Source organism: Scylla paramamosain, chromosome 22 (genome assembly GCF_035594125.1).
Source record: "Scylla paramamosain isolate STU-SP2022 chromosome 22, ASM3559412v1, whole genome shotgun sequence".
Lineage (NCBI taxonomy): Eukaryota > Metazoa > Arthropoda > Malacostraca > Decapoda > Portunidae > Scylla > Scylla paramamosain.
The window spans coordinates 10,191,034-10,210,503 of NC_087172.1; the positions used below are offsets into that span (position 1 = coordinate 10,191,034).

Here is a 19,470-nt window from a genome sequence, read left to right on the forward strand (position 1 = left end):
TTAACATAAAAAGACTTTCGCATTGATGTTAGTAAAAGATACTACATCTACATACCATCATTTGTGAATCATGGGACTACTAAACAATAAAAGAAATTACTTCCTGTGATGATCCAGATATAAAATCAGAATGACAGTATACAATTACTTAATTTCTCCATGTAGAATTAAGGTTCACATCCTCAGATCCCTATCTAATTACCTTAACAATACAGACAACATAAACATCAGGTACTAATGACTGTTTTGCAGGTGCAGTAATTCTTGTCATTCAGATGAAGTGTGGGTTTTGTACTTAGTGGATTTCCACTTCAAATCTTTCTTCATACTTTTCTCCTCAAAATATGTATACAGTAGTAACTCTCCTTAGTTTCTAATTGTTTTGAGGGGACCATCAACAACCTTCAAAAGTGTAGTTTTTTTTATTTATTTATTTATTTTATTTATTTATTTTTTTAGAGAGAGAGAGAGAGAGAGAGAGAGAGAGAGAGAGAGAGAGAGAGAGAGAGAGAGAGAGAGAGAGAGAGAGAGAGAGAGAGAGAGAGAGAGAGAGAGCAAAAGTAACAATTTTTCTTCTTTTAGTAGAAAATTGGAATATATCTTTATAGCAGCTTTGAAAGTCTCTACATGCACTAAACAAACAAGACTGCAGAATGTATTTCTTTCAGAAAATTACTGAGGGTCTGAAGGAACTTGGCCATGAGGTGAAGAAGTTCAGCGTCGGTGGATCAGTGATCTGTGGCATTGCACGTCAGAATGGAAAAATTTATGCTAATTCTGATTTTAGGAAAGCAGGTGAAGTGGATGGATTTTGAAAAGTATCATTCAAGTAATGCATGTAATTTACTTTTTTACCATAATTTATCAGTTGTATTGTTTTAATTGGAATAATCAAACATCTGAATACGAAATTACAATGATGAAAAAAGGTTAGTGGATGTGAAACTATTTGCATAATTTTGACTAAGACAGTATTGTTATGATATTGTTATTTGGTAGTAGTTAAAATATATATAATCCAGGGAGTCAATCTTGTAAATAAATATTCTATCTAACTCTTACTTTGGTCTCCACCCTTCAAGTAGCTCAGAGAAGTGATCCAACCAGAATCAGTAAAGGCCTGTCCAAACAAGCATACACTATCTGCAGACAGAAGCAAGAAATGTCATTGGTGACAGAGACAGTGCCTCTGTCTACAGACAAACTTTATGATGCAGGTCAAGCAAACACACCAGACAGTCTGTTGTCCATGGAGTGATTCCTCTACCAGGCAATCATTACAAACTAAGGTTCCTGCTAGAATCCATTTAGAAATGTTCATATGAGAGCAAACAAGGCTATCTATATAAAAAAATATAATGCAGTTAATAGATAGGCTTACTGGTAAACTTGCAATATATAAGCAGCACACTCACAGATGAAGGTACTGATGGCTAGCAAACCTCACTGTGAATCATGATATTGTGGGGTCACATGTGAAAGTGAAATACTATATAAAGCTCACAACATATGGGACAACTGAATGGGGGGGATAGGGTTGAGGGTGGAAGAGAGGAGGCATCTATTATCATGAACATCACAGAAATAGCATTTAAATGTATGGTCAGTAATGTGTCAGAATATGGAAGTTGTCAGGACCCAGAATGCCAGTGCTTTTGTTCTGATCTTTTTCATGCACATGGCTTTTTCTATGCAATATAGTGCTGCACACTTCCTGTCACAGTAGTGGTGATGATAATTGTTGTAGTACTAGTAATAATAACTACTAGCATGTCCCAGTTCCGACACTGCCATGCACTTTTGCCACTTTCTGACACTTTAGGTGGGAACCGAGCGTCCTCAGTCATCCATCTTGCCATTGTCTCTTGCATTGTCCATGCACTCCTCAGCAGTCAGCATCCATCTCTGCGTCAAAGTGGATGCTAGTGGGCTGGCACTTTCCGTGTCACCAGTTATTATATAATATACAGCAACCTAGTATTACTGTCTTTCCCTGGTACCCTCTGCACACACTGACATTCTTGATCATCATGGCTACACGACAGAATAGTACCATATACAAAACAAAAAGAATTCAACTTGTACATATGGTGGCAAGTGGCAGAGTGGAGTCAACTTAGTGTCCTCTCCCCCACTACTCATGTTTCCATGACCATGTGTTACTGCTATAGGACTGCTACACATTACAATATAGTTCCTCTGCCATGATTAATAATAAATATTTTTCAGTGTCCCTAAAAGTTTATACCATTTCTCTGCTCTCAAGATTGTTCTTGAACATCTTAGTTAATGGCCCCACATACTGCCAGAATTTCTCCATAACTACATAAAGTTGTCATTTCCTACAAGTTTCTACTTAATCTATAGCATCTTGTGAAAGGGATTTTTTTTATTTGATTTGTTTAACAAAAGCTGGGAACACTGGTTTTCTGGTTCTCACATATTACAGGCATCAGTAGGGATGATGTATTCTTCTGCACCAAGTCAAATTCTCAATTCAAATATATAAATATTTTCTCAATTTCTAGATTAGAATTTCATTTAGTATCCTTTTTCTAAGTTCTTACTGATCTCTTAAATATATACAAAATTACATTTTGAAATCTCCCTTCCCCCCAGAAAAAAAATACTTAGGGACATTATTGTTCCTTTTGGACATTGTCAAAATTATTTTATGTGATCATTACTGAATGATGTTATCTTCTGTTTCCCCTCTCTTTAATTTAATTTTCTTTATTTTTTGTCTCATGACATGGCTACACCATTGGGGTTTAAAAAAATTACTTTCACAAGATATGCCGTAACCTAGAGATATCGATATGAAACATATAAAAATGTAAAAAATAACAATGTCAACCAAATCAAAGTTATCATATAGCTTACATATAAAAAAATTTCAGTCTGGTATGGTGTTTAGTGATCTACCTTCTCTCATACTCTTCTCAGTTTCTCTTTTCTCTCTTGCACATTCTTCATATTAGACCTTAACAACTGAGGTCTTGTGATCAGTTGAAACACATCTCCCAAGATCCAGTGACCTATCTCTCATCCCTTTTTTTATTTTTAGTACAGATAGAGTGGCCCTCTCAATCAAGAGAGAACCATCTCTCTCAGAGTGGACATATGGCTCTGTTGGATCCCTAAAAATATAATGATGAATAAATCCAGACTTTCTAATGCACAAAAATAAGTAATGATCGATTGCCCAAAACAAAAAGAATACAGTTACCCAGTTGGTAATCCTTCAGGGTTGCCTAATGGTTCCGTTGTCCTGAAGACTCACTCCTGGGGAGATGTGTGGTTTGGCACTTAGCTCTATCCTCAGTAAATGGTCTCTGAACATTCCTCAATAGGAGGACCATTTTTGTTATAAATATAGTATGATCATATCTTTTTCTTCCTTTTGTACTCTCTCTTTCAGAGATGGTGTCTGCTGAGAATCATCCTAACCTAACATCCACCACCACCTACTCTTACAACTTACAACTAACATAGCACTCTTCTACGAGAACATATTTCCTTGGAGATCTTATTATTCTGGCAGGTGCTTCCTCTTTCTGAGTCTCTGGCACTCTAATTTGTCAGGGGGATTCCATCTTCCACTCACCACTCCCCCAATATGGTTTTACTTTCTCAAGTTTGTATGGACACTGTTCCTCAACACTTTCACTACATGGTATGGACTGACCCACTTTATATTGAGTTTTTTACACATACCTTGCAAGGAAGTCTCATTTCTTGCCCATACTAGGGAGTTCACTTCTACACTCTTCCTTTCAGCCCCAGTTTGCAATTTGTCTATAATGGCAGCACATTTTCTCTTGTGTCTCTCATATTACTTGGTGGGCTTCCACTACTCCCTCTTCATCTCCCTCTAAGCTAAGTAAGCATCCACCAGCTAACCTGAAGAAGACAAAAGTATAGTCATTGGGCAGTGATAGTGTGGATGGCTGCATTAAGTAGGGTCTGAAACTGAGCCAGCACTTTGGGCCAGCAAGAGGATATCCCTGGTAGACTGTAGTCAACATCATCTTCAAAGTCTTGTGTTGGCACTCTACAATGGTATTTCCTTGGGGATGATATGGAGTGGTGTAATAGACCTTCTTACATTTGACAGTGAGAGAATGAGTATAATATCTGGGGAAATGACTACCACAACATAACAATACACTCTTATTCAAATGTAAGGAAAAAAATATTAAGAAAATTCTGTTGGAATTATATTATGCTTAAACTTATGATCTTACAGTTAAACAAAAATAATGCTAGAAATAATGCCTTGGAAGTAACACACTCTTTAAAGATAATAACACACACACACACACACACAAATTACAGTACCATTTTAGATATGCCCCCAGCAATCACCAAGATAAAATTTTCTACACCACAGGTCAAAGCATTATACTTATTAAGAAGGTCACAGCCAAGGATGTGGAGGGCAGTAGCCAGTCACTGTACACTAAGGAAGGCAAGCGACTACTGACTTCCTACTCCTACCCAGGGATACAAATAAATTCAGAAGGGTCAGCAGTTGGGGAGGGGAGGGAGTAGTAGCACCCATACACTCCTAATCACCAAGTTAAGAAAACAATAGTAGTTACTGAGACATAACTAGACAGGTGATAACTAGACAGTAACTAGATGAGGTGATAACAACTGTCCGCTGATGAAGTTTGGTTCAGGATCGAGTCTGGTCAGCAGAATCCGTCACAACCTCCACCTGGTGCCCCCTGCAGAACTCCTTGAAGTCCAGTGACGTAAATTCCCATTATCTGTATCATTATCTGTGACTATCCCTCTACATGTAGGGCTTCCAAAATCTACCTCATAATTTGTCATGTTTCTGACTACCTCCTCTCTATTCCTACTTTTGAATGAGTAAAATCTAGTGTTCTTACTATAATGATCCATTGCTTTAAGTACATACCGTATCAGTTGGCTTATAAAACATGCCTTTTTTTCCCCAAAAAATGTCTCAGAAAATGAGCCCGTTTCTTATAAGGCCAATGTTCAGTTTTGGGGCAGTGGCTAGTGATAAGTCTATGGCAATATCCTGTACCAGAGTGCCTGTCAAGTGACGTTGGAGACTATGGAGCACCATCAGGGGAACGGTAAAAATGGCACAGGTAAAAATGGCACAGGTAAAAATGGCACGGTAAAAATGGCACGGGTAAAAATGGTACGGGTAAAAATGGCACAAGGGAAGAAGTAGGAAAAAATGGCACAAATATATATTGAAGTTTAAATGTTGAGAAAATATGTTTCTAGAGTTTCTTAAATTCTCGAGTGAGTTTTGAATGAGTGTTTCATGAATTTGTCTCGAAGCAAGCTCATTGTTTACTTTCTGCATTTCTCACTACACAGCCACAGACAAGTTGTAGCAGCAGTCAAGTACACATCTCAGATCTCAGTGGCTCTACCAAATTTCCCACCATGGAAATTATACAGAGCAATAAAGGAAAAGAGAAGATCTGCTTCCAAGGGTACATGTATACAAAACAGATTACAAGATCAACTACTATCAGATGGAGATGTGTTAAAAGAACATCTTTTTGTAAAGGCACTATGACCACTAGCCTTAATATGACTGATCCTGTGCCAGCAAATGAACACAACCACGCTCCCGATTATGCTGCCATCTCAGCCACAAAATGTATCACCAACATGAAGAGAAAAGCAGCCGAAACAAAAGATAAACCTAGTCAAATATACAGCAATAACCTGCATGACTTATCAGCTGAAACAAAGGCCGTACTACCAGGTGAAGACATCATAAAGAGAACTTTACGTAACCAAAGATCAAAACTTTTTCTACCAGTACCAGAAAGCCTTAAGGATCTGAAACTTACTGGGGTATGGACAACTACTGCAGCTCCAGAGCCAAAGCCATTCCTGTTTTTCGCCCAGACACTGAGAACCGTATCATTGCTTTCGGTTCTGATGAATCACTGCGTCTACTTGCTTCTGCTGATACATGGCTGATGGACGGCAATTATGCAATGGCTCCACAAGGTTTTCTACAGCTTTATGTGATAAGAGTTTCAATCGGCAATACTGCAGTGTCTACTACTTTTGCTTGTCTGCAGAGCAAAACACAGGATACATATGAAATACTGCTACAAGCAGTGATGGATCACTGTCATGAGATTGAACTCTACCCAGACCCAACAACCATAATTGTTGACTTCGAGCAGGCGGTCATCCAAGCCATCAGTAATGTTTTTCGGCCGGAAACACACACACACAAGGTTGCTTCTACCACCTAACTTAAAGTACCTGGCGGAAAATACAGGACCTTGGCCTGACCAACCACTACAAAGAGAGTGAGGACTTTCGTCAATTCTGTGGACAGATTGACTCACTGGCATTTATACCAGTTGAAGATGTTCCAGCGGGAATGCAGCTACTGAAGGATAGATGTACTGAAGATGCAGCTCCCCTCTTGGAGTACTTTGACCAAACCTATGTTTCTGGTACATATGTTCAGAGAAGACGCAACCAGCAGCCAGAAATTCCACCAGTTAACCTTCGGCGCATTCCAGCAAGATTTCCTCCTGAACTTTAGAACGTACACAACGCTACCATGAATGACTGTCCCAGGACCAACAACCTGTGTGAAGGCTGGAACAACAAATTCTACCATCTTGTTGGCTACCAGCACCCATCTATCTGGAAACTTAAACGAGTGCTTCAACAGGAAGAGGCAGCTGTGAGTGCAGTTATTGCAAGGGACTCAGTTGGTGAACCACCCAAAAAGAAAACAAAAAGGGTATATGTTGATCTACAACAACGACTGAAGAATTTATGCAAAGATTACACAGAAGGAAGGAAAACCCTTGATCAAATGTTATGTGGACTTGGTCACAACATAAGATTTTAAGCTTTCATATCATGCCTGAACAATGTTTCTAAATGACCTTTATGTTTTAATGTATATCAATAAATTTTTTTAATTGTGCCATTTTTTCCTACTTTTTCCCTTATGCCATTTTTACCCGTGCCATTTTTACACGTGCCATTTTTACCGTGACATTTTTACCTGTGCCATTTTTACCGAAACTCGCACCATCAGTGGCCCTAAAATCAAACCCTAAATATCTTCGCACATGTAAACAAAGTGATGTCACTTCAACACTACAAAAACAACTTTGTTTTGCAAGACAACAATGTATAACAGGTTGTACTTTAGTGCCCTCTAAGGGGTGTGATGTTCCCTTGTGGCAGACGATAATTACAAATCCTATCACTGGATTAAGAGAAATACAAATACTGACACTTTTATGATTTTTAATAAATAATGGAATAATCCGAAATAATAATAATAAAAAGAAAGCAATTCAGAAATACAAAATAAATGGTAGCGTACTCTTCAGTTACATAATTCAGAAATACAAAATAAATGGTAGCGTATTCTTCAATTACATAAAAACTACGATGGAGATATTTTCGCGACTACTGAGTTGTGGGGGAGACCAGAGAATAAATAAATAAATAACAAATATATACCCAAAAAGTATGTATAGACCTGAGGACAGTCTCACACGGTGATCTCGAACCAGGTGGTTTCACTAGTCCCGTGGAGAAAACCAACAAAAAAAGAACGAAAAAAATGCGAATATCTATCCACTCAGAAAATAGTTTATCATCAGGAATATCTGAGGAGAATCCGAGAGGGTCTGAGGAGAATCCGAGAGAGACTGGCTTTAGTAAAATTATTGTTAAATAAACACTTACTTAATATTACAGGAATGGAGGGGGAGATTATCAGACCGCATGCTCACCTGAGGAGAATCCGAGAGAGACTGGCTTTGCTTGTGAGGAAATCGGCGGGAAACTAAGGATAAAGGTTTCCAATGGGGAAATTTATTAAGTTATAATTTTGGTTTTAGGGGGGGGGGGGCGACTAGGTTGTGAGTTCAGGGATGAAAAATATGAATAATTAAGTTACTGTTTACTTTATAGTTGTTACTTTAAGAAGTTTAATTCAATGGACTTTTGAAATCAATTGGGGAATTAGTCAAAGTCTGGTATCTCTTCCCGGCTTGCGTAGCAACAGGGGTGACAGGGCAGCGAAGCAAAGAAGACTTATCAGATTCGTCAACCTCATTGGCGCGGCGTAATTATCTGGGATTTGTTTGGGCTGGTTTAAGACCTTACCATTATAGAATTAATTTTATCATATTAAGGGCTCCCCATTCTCTGGGATTAGGTGAAAAATTCGCCTCTATAACCTGGCCAAGCAGGAGAAATTACGTTTATTCACGGGGTAAATTTGTTATAGAAGTGGTCAACACAGTGACGCTGAGAGGGGGGGGGGGGGAAAGCAAGGACAAAAGGACACTGAGGAGAGGAGGGGAAGGGGAGGGGTTAGTCGCATGGTACTGAGATTCTGGTCACCCCCGCACACTACATGGGCCCTAGCCTAGGAAGAAAAGTAGAAATATACATAATTAATTTCTCAGCACTACACGAGCCTTTCATCCGTTCTAGAATTTTTCACCTCTCTCTTTTCTCCTTACCAAAAAAAATAAAATAACACCTTCACATCCGAGTAATTAGAAACTCCCCTCACCACCACATAACCAAGCCAGGCTGACGAACTGCACGTGATCTCTGTCGGGAAATAACTCTGACATTCTCTCCCATACAATGGCTTGTGGGCCATATCACCACAATGTCCCTTGGAGACATAACTCGGCTCTTTCTCTCATCTCAAGGAAAAAGAAAAGAAATTCCACCCCAACCAGCCTCTTGACCTCCTGTGGTGTGAGGACTTAGGTAACCTTAAGTCACTCCGTCACTCTCTGAAACGAGATTCGGCCACCCCAGTACTCGGTTCCTTCCACTCGGACAGTCATTTACTCATCCACACATTCACTCATACCACGAGATACTATAGATGATTACGCGAAGCGCTCGCCACGTCCTGAAGTAATCCACCACAGAATGGCCCGAACTGATTGTCGAGTGCAGTAGTAGTCTGCGAATTAAAGTGGTTCCTTATTCCTTCTCAAATTCTTACATCACCTCTCACATAGTACCCATACCCGTCATACCACGATTCATTACAACCAGTCCAGCCAGACCATGCAAAAGTAAGGGGGGGGACTCTATTTACCCCAAGCACTCTGCTCTTTTCTATACCGTCTTTCCAGCGACATTAACATTCCTCAATATAGCGTCTGGGACGGTTACGCACTCTAGGCGGTAACACTTCAGTTTCTATATCAGGTTGGAACACTGTGTCTTGAGCTGCAACTACGTACTCTTCCTCACTGTGAAACTGTTTGATCTTTTCTGCCGCTCTTTGCACCATCTTTCCCGAGAAAGGGTCTTTCACCACATAACCACTGCCTCCTCTTAAAACTTCCACCACCTTATATGGGCCGTCCCAACGAACACACAGTTTCTTACACACTCCTGACTCTGTAGTTTCTCGCTTCACCCACACCAACGCCCCAATGTCTACCTTCTGCTCCTTGCGTTTCCTGTTGGCCGCATTACGGTATTTCCGAGTCATTTTCTCATGTGTTTCCCGGATCAGCCGGCGGACCACATCCACGTCTTGCTCGTCACCATCAACTGTGGGTAGCCTGGCACCCACCACTCGGGGCGCATGCCGGGAGAAAAACGCGAAGAAAGGTTGTTGGGCGATACTGGTATGGACGGCGGCATTCATAGTGGCCTGACACACAGGGAGTAGGCGAGGCCACCGTAGCGGGTAACCTCGGCACATGGAAGCCAAGATGGATTTGAGCGTGCGATGGAGTCGTTCGGTGATGGCGTTCCCTTGCGGGTGGTAGGGAGTGGTGTAACAGAGGGTGATGAGGTGTTGCTGGCAGAATTGTTGGAAGATCTGGGAGGTGAACTCGCCCCCGTTGTCCAGGACGATGGAGTGAGGAGTCCCGAAGTCGGTAATGTACTGCTGCAGCGCCTCTACAATTCCCTCTGATAGTTTGTTTTTGAGTGGATAGAACTTCACAAATCGGCTAAAGTGATCTACGATAGTCAACACATATCGGTAGCCACCACTGCCTGCAATCATATCCGTCAGGTCTATACCTATCCTATCTAAGGGCTTCTCTACTGAAGGTAATTCCTGATAAGGCTGCTGTAACCCTGGAGAGGTTTTAAATCTTTGACAGGTAAGGCAATTCTTTACGTACTGGGTTACGTCAAACTTGAGATTACACCAGTAAAACAATTCTTCGGCCTTTTTAATTGTCTTTTTCTGACCCAGGTGGCCAGAAAGCTCATGTGCATGTTCTAAAGCTTTAGGAATCAGAACCTGAGGAACTACCAATGAATAATGAATGCTGCCATCAATGTTTTCCTTAGCGTAGTACAGCAGCTCATCAATTATGGTGAACTGGTGCAATATACTCTTATGATACTTTTTGGTAGGTATAGACCCTCCTTCCAGATACTCTATCATGTCTCTCCACTTAATTTCTTCCCTTTGTTGAATCTTGATTTGTTCTAAAGTCAGGCCTAAATAGTTTGGAGTAGGACATCGCTGAATGATCCTCACTGGGCGAGAGAGCTGATCGGCCACGTAGTTATACTTTCCCTTCACATATTGGATGTTGTATTGGTATTCTCTCATCTCTAGTATCCAGCGGTTCATCCTGGCGGATTTGGTCTTTCTCTTGAATATACTAGTAAGGGGCTGATGATCTGTGAATATAGTGAAGCTAGTTCCCCACAAATAATGATGGAAGTGTCTACAAGAGAGAAGTACTGCCAAGGCTTCTTTATCTGTAGTTGAGTACCTATTCTCAGTGGAGTTTAATTTTTTTGAAAAATAGCCCAAAGGTCTGATGGACCCATCCTCCTGAGTTTGACTTAAGACGCCTCCTATGTGGGTATTACTGGCATCAGTTGTTAACATGAACGGCTGGTTACTTTGCGCTCTCGCTAGTATAGGGGCCTGGGCAAGAGATCTTTTTAAGGTATCGAATGCCTCCTGACACTTGTCTGTCCAAAGGAAAGGTTGATCTTTTTTCGTTAGGTTGGTAAGTGGAGTGGCTATTTGAGCGAAATTACTGATGTGTTTCCTATAAAATCCTGCCATACCTAAAAATCGTCTCACTTCCTTGACCTTAGTGGGCGGTTTCATTTCCAATACTGCCTCTACATTCTTTGGGTCGGGTTGACTACCTTCTTGTGAAATTTTATGACCAAGAAACGTAACTTCAGTCTTTGCCATTTCGCATTTAGATAAGTTAAGCTTGACTCCGTTTTCTTTAAGTAAAGCGAAAGTTTCACTGAGTCTTTCGCTGAGTGTGGTGAAGTCTGAAGCCCAAATGATTAGGTCGTCTAAGTAATTTTTCATCCAACCCTTCTTCACGAGAGGAGCTAACAATGAGGCCATATGTCTAGTAAAGATAGCTGGAGAACAGCTTAATCCAAAAGGTAGCCTTTTAAACCTATAGAGAGTCACCCCATCACTGAAGGCTGTGAGGTCTCTGCTACCTTCCTCCAATAGAATTTGAAAATAAGCCTCCCTCATATCTAGCGTGGCATAGAACTGATGGCCAGCTGCTTGTTCAACTAATTCTTCTAGGCGGGGAAGCGGGTAAATGTCAGTAGTTAGGTGTTTGTTGACATGTCGGTAGTCAAGGCACATTCTTTTACTTCCATCCGGTTTATTGACTAATACTATAGGAGAGAGCCATGCAGATGTAGATTTTTCAATGATATCTCTGTTCTCCATATCTGTTAACATGTTTGATATCAGGGTTTTTGCTTCCTCGGGGTATCGGTACCTAGGACCACGACTAGGCTCTGGATTAGAGATATTAATTTTAGCAGGAGGCCCTTTCATTAATCCGAGTTCGCTTTTGTCTACTATGAATAAATCATGGTGATTGAGAATGATATTTTTTAAGATTGTTTTCTGCTCTCTAGTAAGGTTACTCCATTTCTGTTGTCTTATCAACTCCTCGAGTCTTTGTGGCCTACTCTTTGATTCCTGACACCTTGTTTGGTCATTGTGTGGCAACAGATCATTGTGGATTTCTAGGGAAGGAGTGGCTTGCTTTTGGTGGATGACTTTGATCGTCGGGGAGGAGATGTTTTCAAAAGTGCCTAATAGGGTTCCTGGTTTGATTGTTTTCCGGCCCTTAGTATCATTAATAAATGGGAGGGGGACCTTTTTATTCTCATCTACTGTCACAATCAAGGGGTGATGATTAGGCGTTAAACATGGCTGAGGCTGGACTAACAAAGTTTCTCCTGGGTTTTCTTTCACCGAGATAGGAAGAAACTGAGCTCGGTAGGGATCAAGTTTGATGGTATGAGTTAGACGGATGTGTTCTGTTTGACTGGGAGTGGTAGGAAGAATAGGTACCTCGTGAACTCGTTCCACCTTGCCTTTCTGCCTTTTGATATGATTAACAAGGTATGTGGTTTTACCCCACTTTACTGTATTTGTTTTACCATTCCATTGAAAAGGAGCTTGTGAAAGTATGTCTGTCCCGAGTAAGACGTCAGCGTCAAGGTAGCTATTCGGGACTACAGGGCACCATTGTTTGTGTATAGTCTCTTCACCTACTCCTATCTCTAGTAAGGTCATCCCCAAGATTCGTAAGGGTGAACCAGTTACCCCTTGTAGTATAGGTACTGCTCGCCTTTGTGATATAGTTCCTTCTAATTTCTCTACCGCAGCCTCTGTGATTAAAGTATAGCCGCTACCAGTGTCAATGACAGCTTTAAGAATTTTCTTGTTAACTATGAGATTGATAGCGGGGGATGTGAATCCCTGGGTGAGTCATATATTCTGATTTGGTTTTCCGGGGCAGTTTTTATTTCCTCTCCAGCACCCATGCTGTCTACAGTCAAAACATGATCCACGGGCAGGTTTTCTCCAGCACTCTCTCAGCGTGTGACTATGGGTTCGACAGTGTGAGCAATATTTAGCGGGTTGTGTTGGAGAGGGGGAGGTTCTCAACCTTCCTACTTGATCAGTGAGACTTTTAATCTGCTGCTTAAGTTCCCAAATTTCCTTTGATTCCTTGGATGTTGCATTTGTTAGGTCTGGGGGATTTTGAGTTATTGGGTCAGGGCTACCAATGAGTTTTGAATTAGATTTTTCCAGTTCAGGTTTAATTCTAGCAATGGGGGAAGTATGGGCAGCCTCGAGCAGTTGGCGCTCATGTTCTACCCTGTCAATAAATTTATTAAGAGGATAATCCTCATCCAGGAAATCTTCTAGTCTAGCCTTTGCTTCTTGGGTTAAGCCCTGCCACAACTTTCTTTTGATAATTTTCTTACATTTAGGGAGTTTCTCTCCTGGAAAGCTCGTCTCTAGAGTGGCATATTTGCAAGTGAATTTGTTGGCAAATGCTTGGGGAGATTCTACCCAATCATATGTCTGTGCGTCTATGTCTCTCCACGCCCTGTCAAAGTTAACCTCGTGGGAGAATTGTGATAGAAGCAATTGTTTAATACTATTCCAGGTGTGACAATGATGTAAGGTTTGATGGTTATGTATGAGAGCCGCGAGCTCGCTGCTGACCCTACTCTTTGCAATTTGCACTTTGCGGGTGTCCTCATTGCTACTTTGCTCCACCAGTTCAATGAAAATTTGCAATTGGGTAGTTGAGTCAAGACCTTGTAGGTGGTGGAGTTCAAGAATTGGGATATCTCGGGGTTTGGTGGGAGTGCTAGGTGCTCTGTGTAAATTAGGGATGTTAGCCAAACGCCCAATTACCTGATTTTGTTGATTTAAGATTTGCTTTAGTTCCTCTACTTCCTGTTCTAAAGTGTTCAAGTCTTTCCCTTTACTTTCATGTTTAACTGCTCCCAGGCTCTCTCTGGTGTTATGATCCATTAAGTCCTGCCACGGGTCTAATCCACCCCTTGGGAGGCGAACATTATCAGTCATCTTTGCTCACATGGAAGTTTAACGTACTGGGTGTAGAACACAATCTCTCAGGGTGATTGTTAGGTGACCTGCGATACACAGTATGCGCTCAGGTTTTCTTCTTCCAGGACAATGTGTTCTACTCCACTGCCTCTCTATTGCTACTGTGACCTTCAATAACTCTTTTGATCTTACTGATTACTTGAGCTTGGCCTCTCTCATCCCAGTGAACACCATCCTCGCTCAGTTCTTGTACAAATTGAATATTATTAAAATGAATGTTTGGGGTCTTCAGGGCTCTCTTTACTCTATTATTGATTCCTACTTGGAATTTCTTATATCTCTCCACTGATATTCCCCTAGGGTTGGTCCTGGGTTCAATTTGGCAGACATGCACTAGTGATTGGCATTTGGCAGTGATTTCTTTGATGATGTTCTTAACATCGGAGAAAATCCTAGCGGGATTGGTAGATGTTTCTATGTCGTTGCTGCCTATCCACAAGATGGTCAAGTCATGTTGCCACTCGAGTACTCGATTTAACCGATCATCCTCAAAGAAAGTCCTAGCCTTTGCTCCAGGGGCTCTGAATATCCTAATTTGCACATTTGTTATCTCTAGATGCCGGGGAATCTGGCTATGCCCTACAAGTGCCACCTTCAACATTTACACTTATTTCCAGTCTCCACCTCTTTCGGTCAGTCGCGAAATAAATGCCACCGCTGCTCACCAGTTTAGTGCCCTCTAAGGGGTGTGATGTTCCCTTGTGGCAGACGATAATTACAAATCCTATCACTGGATTAAGAGAAATACAAATACTGACACTTTTATGATTTTTAATAAATAATGGAATAATCCGAAATAATAATAATAAAAAGAAAGCAATTCAGAAATACAAAATAAATGGTAGCGTACTCTTCAGTTACATAATTCAGAAATACAAAATAAATGGTAGCGTATTCTTCAATTACATAAAAACTACGATGGAGATATTTTCGCGACTACTGAGTTGTGGGGGAGACCAGAGAATAAATAAATAAATAACAAATATATACCCAAAAAGTATGTATAGACCTGAGGACAGTCTCACACGGTGATCTCGAACCAGGTGGTTTCACTAGTCCCGTGGAGAAAACCAACAAAAAAAAGAACAAAAAAAATGCGAATATCTATCCACTCAGAAAATAGTTTATCATCAGGAATATCTGAGGAGAATCCGAGAGGGTCTGAGGAGAATCCGAGAGAGACTGGCTTTAGTAAAATTATTGTTAAATAAACACTTACTTAATATTACAGGAATGGAGGGGGAGATTATCAGACCGCATGCTCACCTGAGGAGAATCCGAGAGAGACTGGCTTTGCTTGTGAGGAAATCGGCGGGAAACTAAGGATAAAGGTTTCCAATGGGGAAATTTATTAAGTTATAATTTTGGTTTTAGGGGGGGGGGGCGACTAGGTTGTGAGTTCAGGGATGAAAAATATGAATAATTAAGTTACTGTTTACTTTATAGTTGTTACTTTAAGAAGTTTAATTCAATGGACTTTTGAAATCAATTGGGGAATTAGTCAAAGTCTGGTATCTCTTCCCGGCTTGCGTAGCAACAGGGGTGACAGGGCAGCGAAGCAAAGAAGACTTATCAGATTCGTCAACCTCATTGGCGCGGCGTAATTATCTGGGATTTGTTTGGGCTGGTTTAAGACCTTACCATTATAGAATTAATTTTATCATATTAAGGGCTCCCCATTCTCTGGGATTAGGTGAAAAATTCGCCTCTATAACCTGGCCAAGCAGGAGAAATTACGTTTATTCACGGGGTAAATTTGTTATAGAAGTGGTCAACACAGTGACGCTGAGAGGGGGGGGGGGGAAAGCAAGGACAAAAGGACACTGAGGAGAGGAGGGGAAGGGGAGGGGTTAGTCGCATGGTACTGAGATTCTGGTCACCCCCGCACACTACATGGGCCCTAGCCTAGGAAGAAAAGTAGAAATATACATAATTAATTTCTCAGCACTACAGTACTTAGCGGTAATTCATATAAAATAACACCAATCAGGAAGAAATTAAGTGATGTAGCTTACATAGCATGTACCAAAATAAACTTGCGATTGGTTATATACCAAATCTGGTGACACGCAAGATGCAGTGTTCCTTAGTATGATGCTATTATTCCTTGAGGTAAGACAGGAATAGAACAAATTTATTTTCACGTATTTGAATCTGAATAAAAACTACAATTGTACAAAATTTCATGATGAATAGAACAATTATTTTCACACTTTTTGTTTTAGAAATATACTGAATATTTCAAATAAAACTACGCTCTAGAGAATAAGGTAAATCTATTTTCACACACCCTTATGCTCTGAAAATGTACTAAACTATTACAATTAGAATTATGCGTAGAATGATGATAAAAAAAAAAAATATATGATATACAAACTTTTTTTTACCCCTCTGGCCTCTGACAATGTCAATGCCTCACCATATCTGTTTACATCTCACAGGCCATACCTATCTGCACTGTCAGAAGTGTAAAAACGGTAATGTTAACATATTAACTGTAATACAGAGTAACACTTACATGATATAAGATGCAGTACGTGTTGGTAATAGATGTGACACCTCAAAATGCTACACGCTGCAGGAATTCGACGTTAACCCAAAGTCTGGGTTTCTTCTGACAGTTTCCGCAGGCAAATATTACTGACATAACCTCTGGTTGTCTAACAGTGACAGATAATGCATTAATTCCGCAAGTAAAACAAGGTTATGGATTAAATTGATAAGTTTAATAATATATACTATTCTTAATACAATATTTGTTTCATTCATAAAATTGGTGAAAACAGCATTCCGGAAATATTTCCGCTGGTCAAGTGACTTATGTAGGGGCACGTGTCTATCTGTTTAGCAGACGAATTTCTGTCAAACGGCAGCACTGCCACAGCAGGATTGGTCTAAGGACCAGTGTTGGTAGGTACTGGCAAATATTAAAGTTTTTAAGTGTAAAATATTGCGATCTAATACGGATCGCAGTTTATATATATATATATATATATATATATATATATATATATATATATATATATATATATATATATATATATATATATATATATATATATATATAATATGCGATCTAATAAGGATCGCAGTTCAATATATATATATATATATATATATATATATATATATATATATATATATATATATATATATATATATATATAATATGCGATCTAATAAGGATCGCAGTTCATATATATATATATATATATATATATATATATATATATATATATATATATATATATATATATATATATATATATATATATATATATATATATATATATATATATATATATCATGCTTGACTTAATTAGCCACTCAAGCAGATATATTTTATCACTAAACATAACACTTCCATCTCATACCCATTAGTGTTACTGCAAAGTTCATGATTATTCATGCCTAGGTTTCAATCCTGGTAGGAACACACTACCTACACTACTGTTGGCTCTCTTTTTGTTGGTTAACTAATGTATTCCTTGCAGAAATATGATAAAAATTTACTGTGAATATAGCAGCTGATTTGCCACATGCTCACAAAATAAACTGTGATAGATATGAACATCCTAGCAAAGCACAACCTTACACAGTACATGCTTTGTGACTGAGTGATAAACTATATAATTCCAATAACAATTATGATTTATCATAAAATATTAAAACAATGGAATACATAATTTAATGTGACTACTACAGTAAAAATCAACTGGAAATAATTTCTTCTCCATTGGGAAACCGAGAAATATTGCTAAAAGATAAAGTACAAAAATTTCAATTATAGTTCAATTCAATTATATGACTGTAATGTCTGCATTTGATTGGCCAAGACGCTCGGATGTCATCAGATGCTGTGATATCTCAACCGCCCCCCAACATCCTTAAGTACAGGAGGGTTGAGCTTAAGCTAATGAGAGGCTAAATAGAGTCTTGAGCATCGATCTTAGAGATCACCCTTAAGGTGATCGTAGCAGAAGGTCCCTCAGAGGCGTGTTAAGGGAGGGTTTTGAGCATGGCCTCGGGGTCTCGGAGTGGTTGCTATGCTTGGCAGTGCGGCAACTGCCTGGGGAAGGGGGGGCGGTGTTGGCGGGGCTTGGCCGAACTTCAGCTTCCCTCCCTCACAGATCCCAGAGTGACCACTCATACACACACAAACATCAATTAGCACCTGAGTCAAACCCTAGTGGCTTTTTCTCATACTAAAATTCCCTTCCTCACCCACCTGTTCTTCCTCCTATCTCCGCTTCCAAGCTCTCTCTTTTCCTGTATTAGATTAGAAACAGACCGCAGGACTCAAAAATAAGCCCTGCGGTCTACCACCGCCAGACCTTATATAGGGCCACCTCACATTACAACGAAAGAAGTATGACGAAATAAATTTATGTATTTGTTTATTTATTTCTTTATACTTCTTTTGTGTTATGTTAATTTATGTATCTGTTTATTTCTTTCTTTATTCTCTCATGTACTAATCTTGTCTTGTGTTCTTGTTATGTTGTTATATATGTATTATATATTATGTATTCTTGTTTGATTCTATATCTTTTCATACACAAATTTCATCTTCTATTCGTGTTCCTGTTTCTGTAATTCCTTGTTTATTGATTTATTAGTCTTTATCTATTATTACTTATGTACTTTTATCTTTTCCTATATAAAGTATTCATTGTATACTGTGTATGTGTGTATGTATTTCTATGTAAATTTGTAAATATTAACTCCAATTATATGTATTCTAAAAATATTCCTGGATCATAAGTTACTGATGTTAGTCCTTAAGGTAAATCTCTACATTGTTTAAAATAATTCATTGGCTAAAATAGCTTCCCAGACTGCCCAGACACTGTCCACCTTCCAGTGTAATTTTTTTTTTCCACCAACTTTTTTTTTTCCTCTCTCTCTCTCTCTCTCTCTCTCTCTCTCTCTCTCTCTCTCTCTCTCTCTCTCTCTTAATCCACATCCTTTATTACCCAATCTTTTTCAATAAAATTTTAATTTGAATTTGAATCTACAGGACTCAGACACTAAACAGAATGCTAGCTGCTATGTACCATCAGCTGTTATGTACCGGCTCCTATGTACCACTGTTTTGGCTTATATGTACTATTGTATGGCTGCATCGGCTCCTATGTACCACTGCTTTGGCTTGTATGTACCAAACAAGGCTGCTATATACCACTTACCAAGTAGGGAGATAAAAATTAATATTGTAAAAAAAAAAAAAAAAAAAATTAAAACACATAATATAAAAGTATTAAAACTACATTAAAAGATAACACAAAAACATAAAAAAAAATAAATAAATAAAACTGTATTGTCAGCCAATTGAATCGACTTAATAGACTTAATTAGTCCTCAGCATGATCCATCGGTTTAGCACACAGGTTTAGAAATTCTGATGTGGATTTTTCTCACATTTCATCCATAGCTCATCGAGTTTGACTTGCTTTTGGATAGCATGCTTTCTTTGGCATCTATACATTTTCTTTTGTTTTACTAATTTCATGATCATAAGAATTTTAGAATCGTCA

The 19,470-nt window shown here is 39.3% G+C and overlaps 1 protein-coding gene and 1 long non-coding RNA gene across 32 annotated transcripts in view; one reads left to right on the forward strand and one right to left on the reverse strand.

The window, feature by feature from the left end:
* The window catches only part of LOC135111521 (scoloptoxin SSD14-like), a 439,479-nt gene that overhangs the window by 364,555 nt on the left and 55,454 nt on the right, over nt 1-19,470 (forward strand). For 6 of the 31 annotated variants that reach the window (XM_064024921.1, XM_064024924.1, XM_064024923.1 and 3 more), the window contains exon 13: nt 669-1,055. The exons of the other annotated variants lie outside the window; for them this stretch is intronic. In XM_064024921.1, coding sequence (XP_063880991.1) covers nt 669-815 — 147 coding nt within the window. In that variant the 3' untranslated portion in view covers nt 816-1,055. Of the gene's footprint in view, nt 1-668; nt 1,056-19,470 lie in introns of those variants that run through there. 31 annotated transcript variants of the gene reach the window in all.
* On the reverse strand, nt 473-18,295 carry LOC135111525 (uncharacterized). Its single transcript, XR_010273761.1, has 2 exons — nt 18,162-18,295; nt 473-3,903 (listed from the first exon to the last, which is right to left on the reverse strand). It is a non-coding gene; the product is annotated as an uncharacterized LOC135111525 (long non-coding RNA).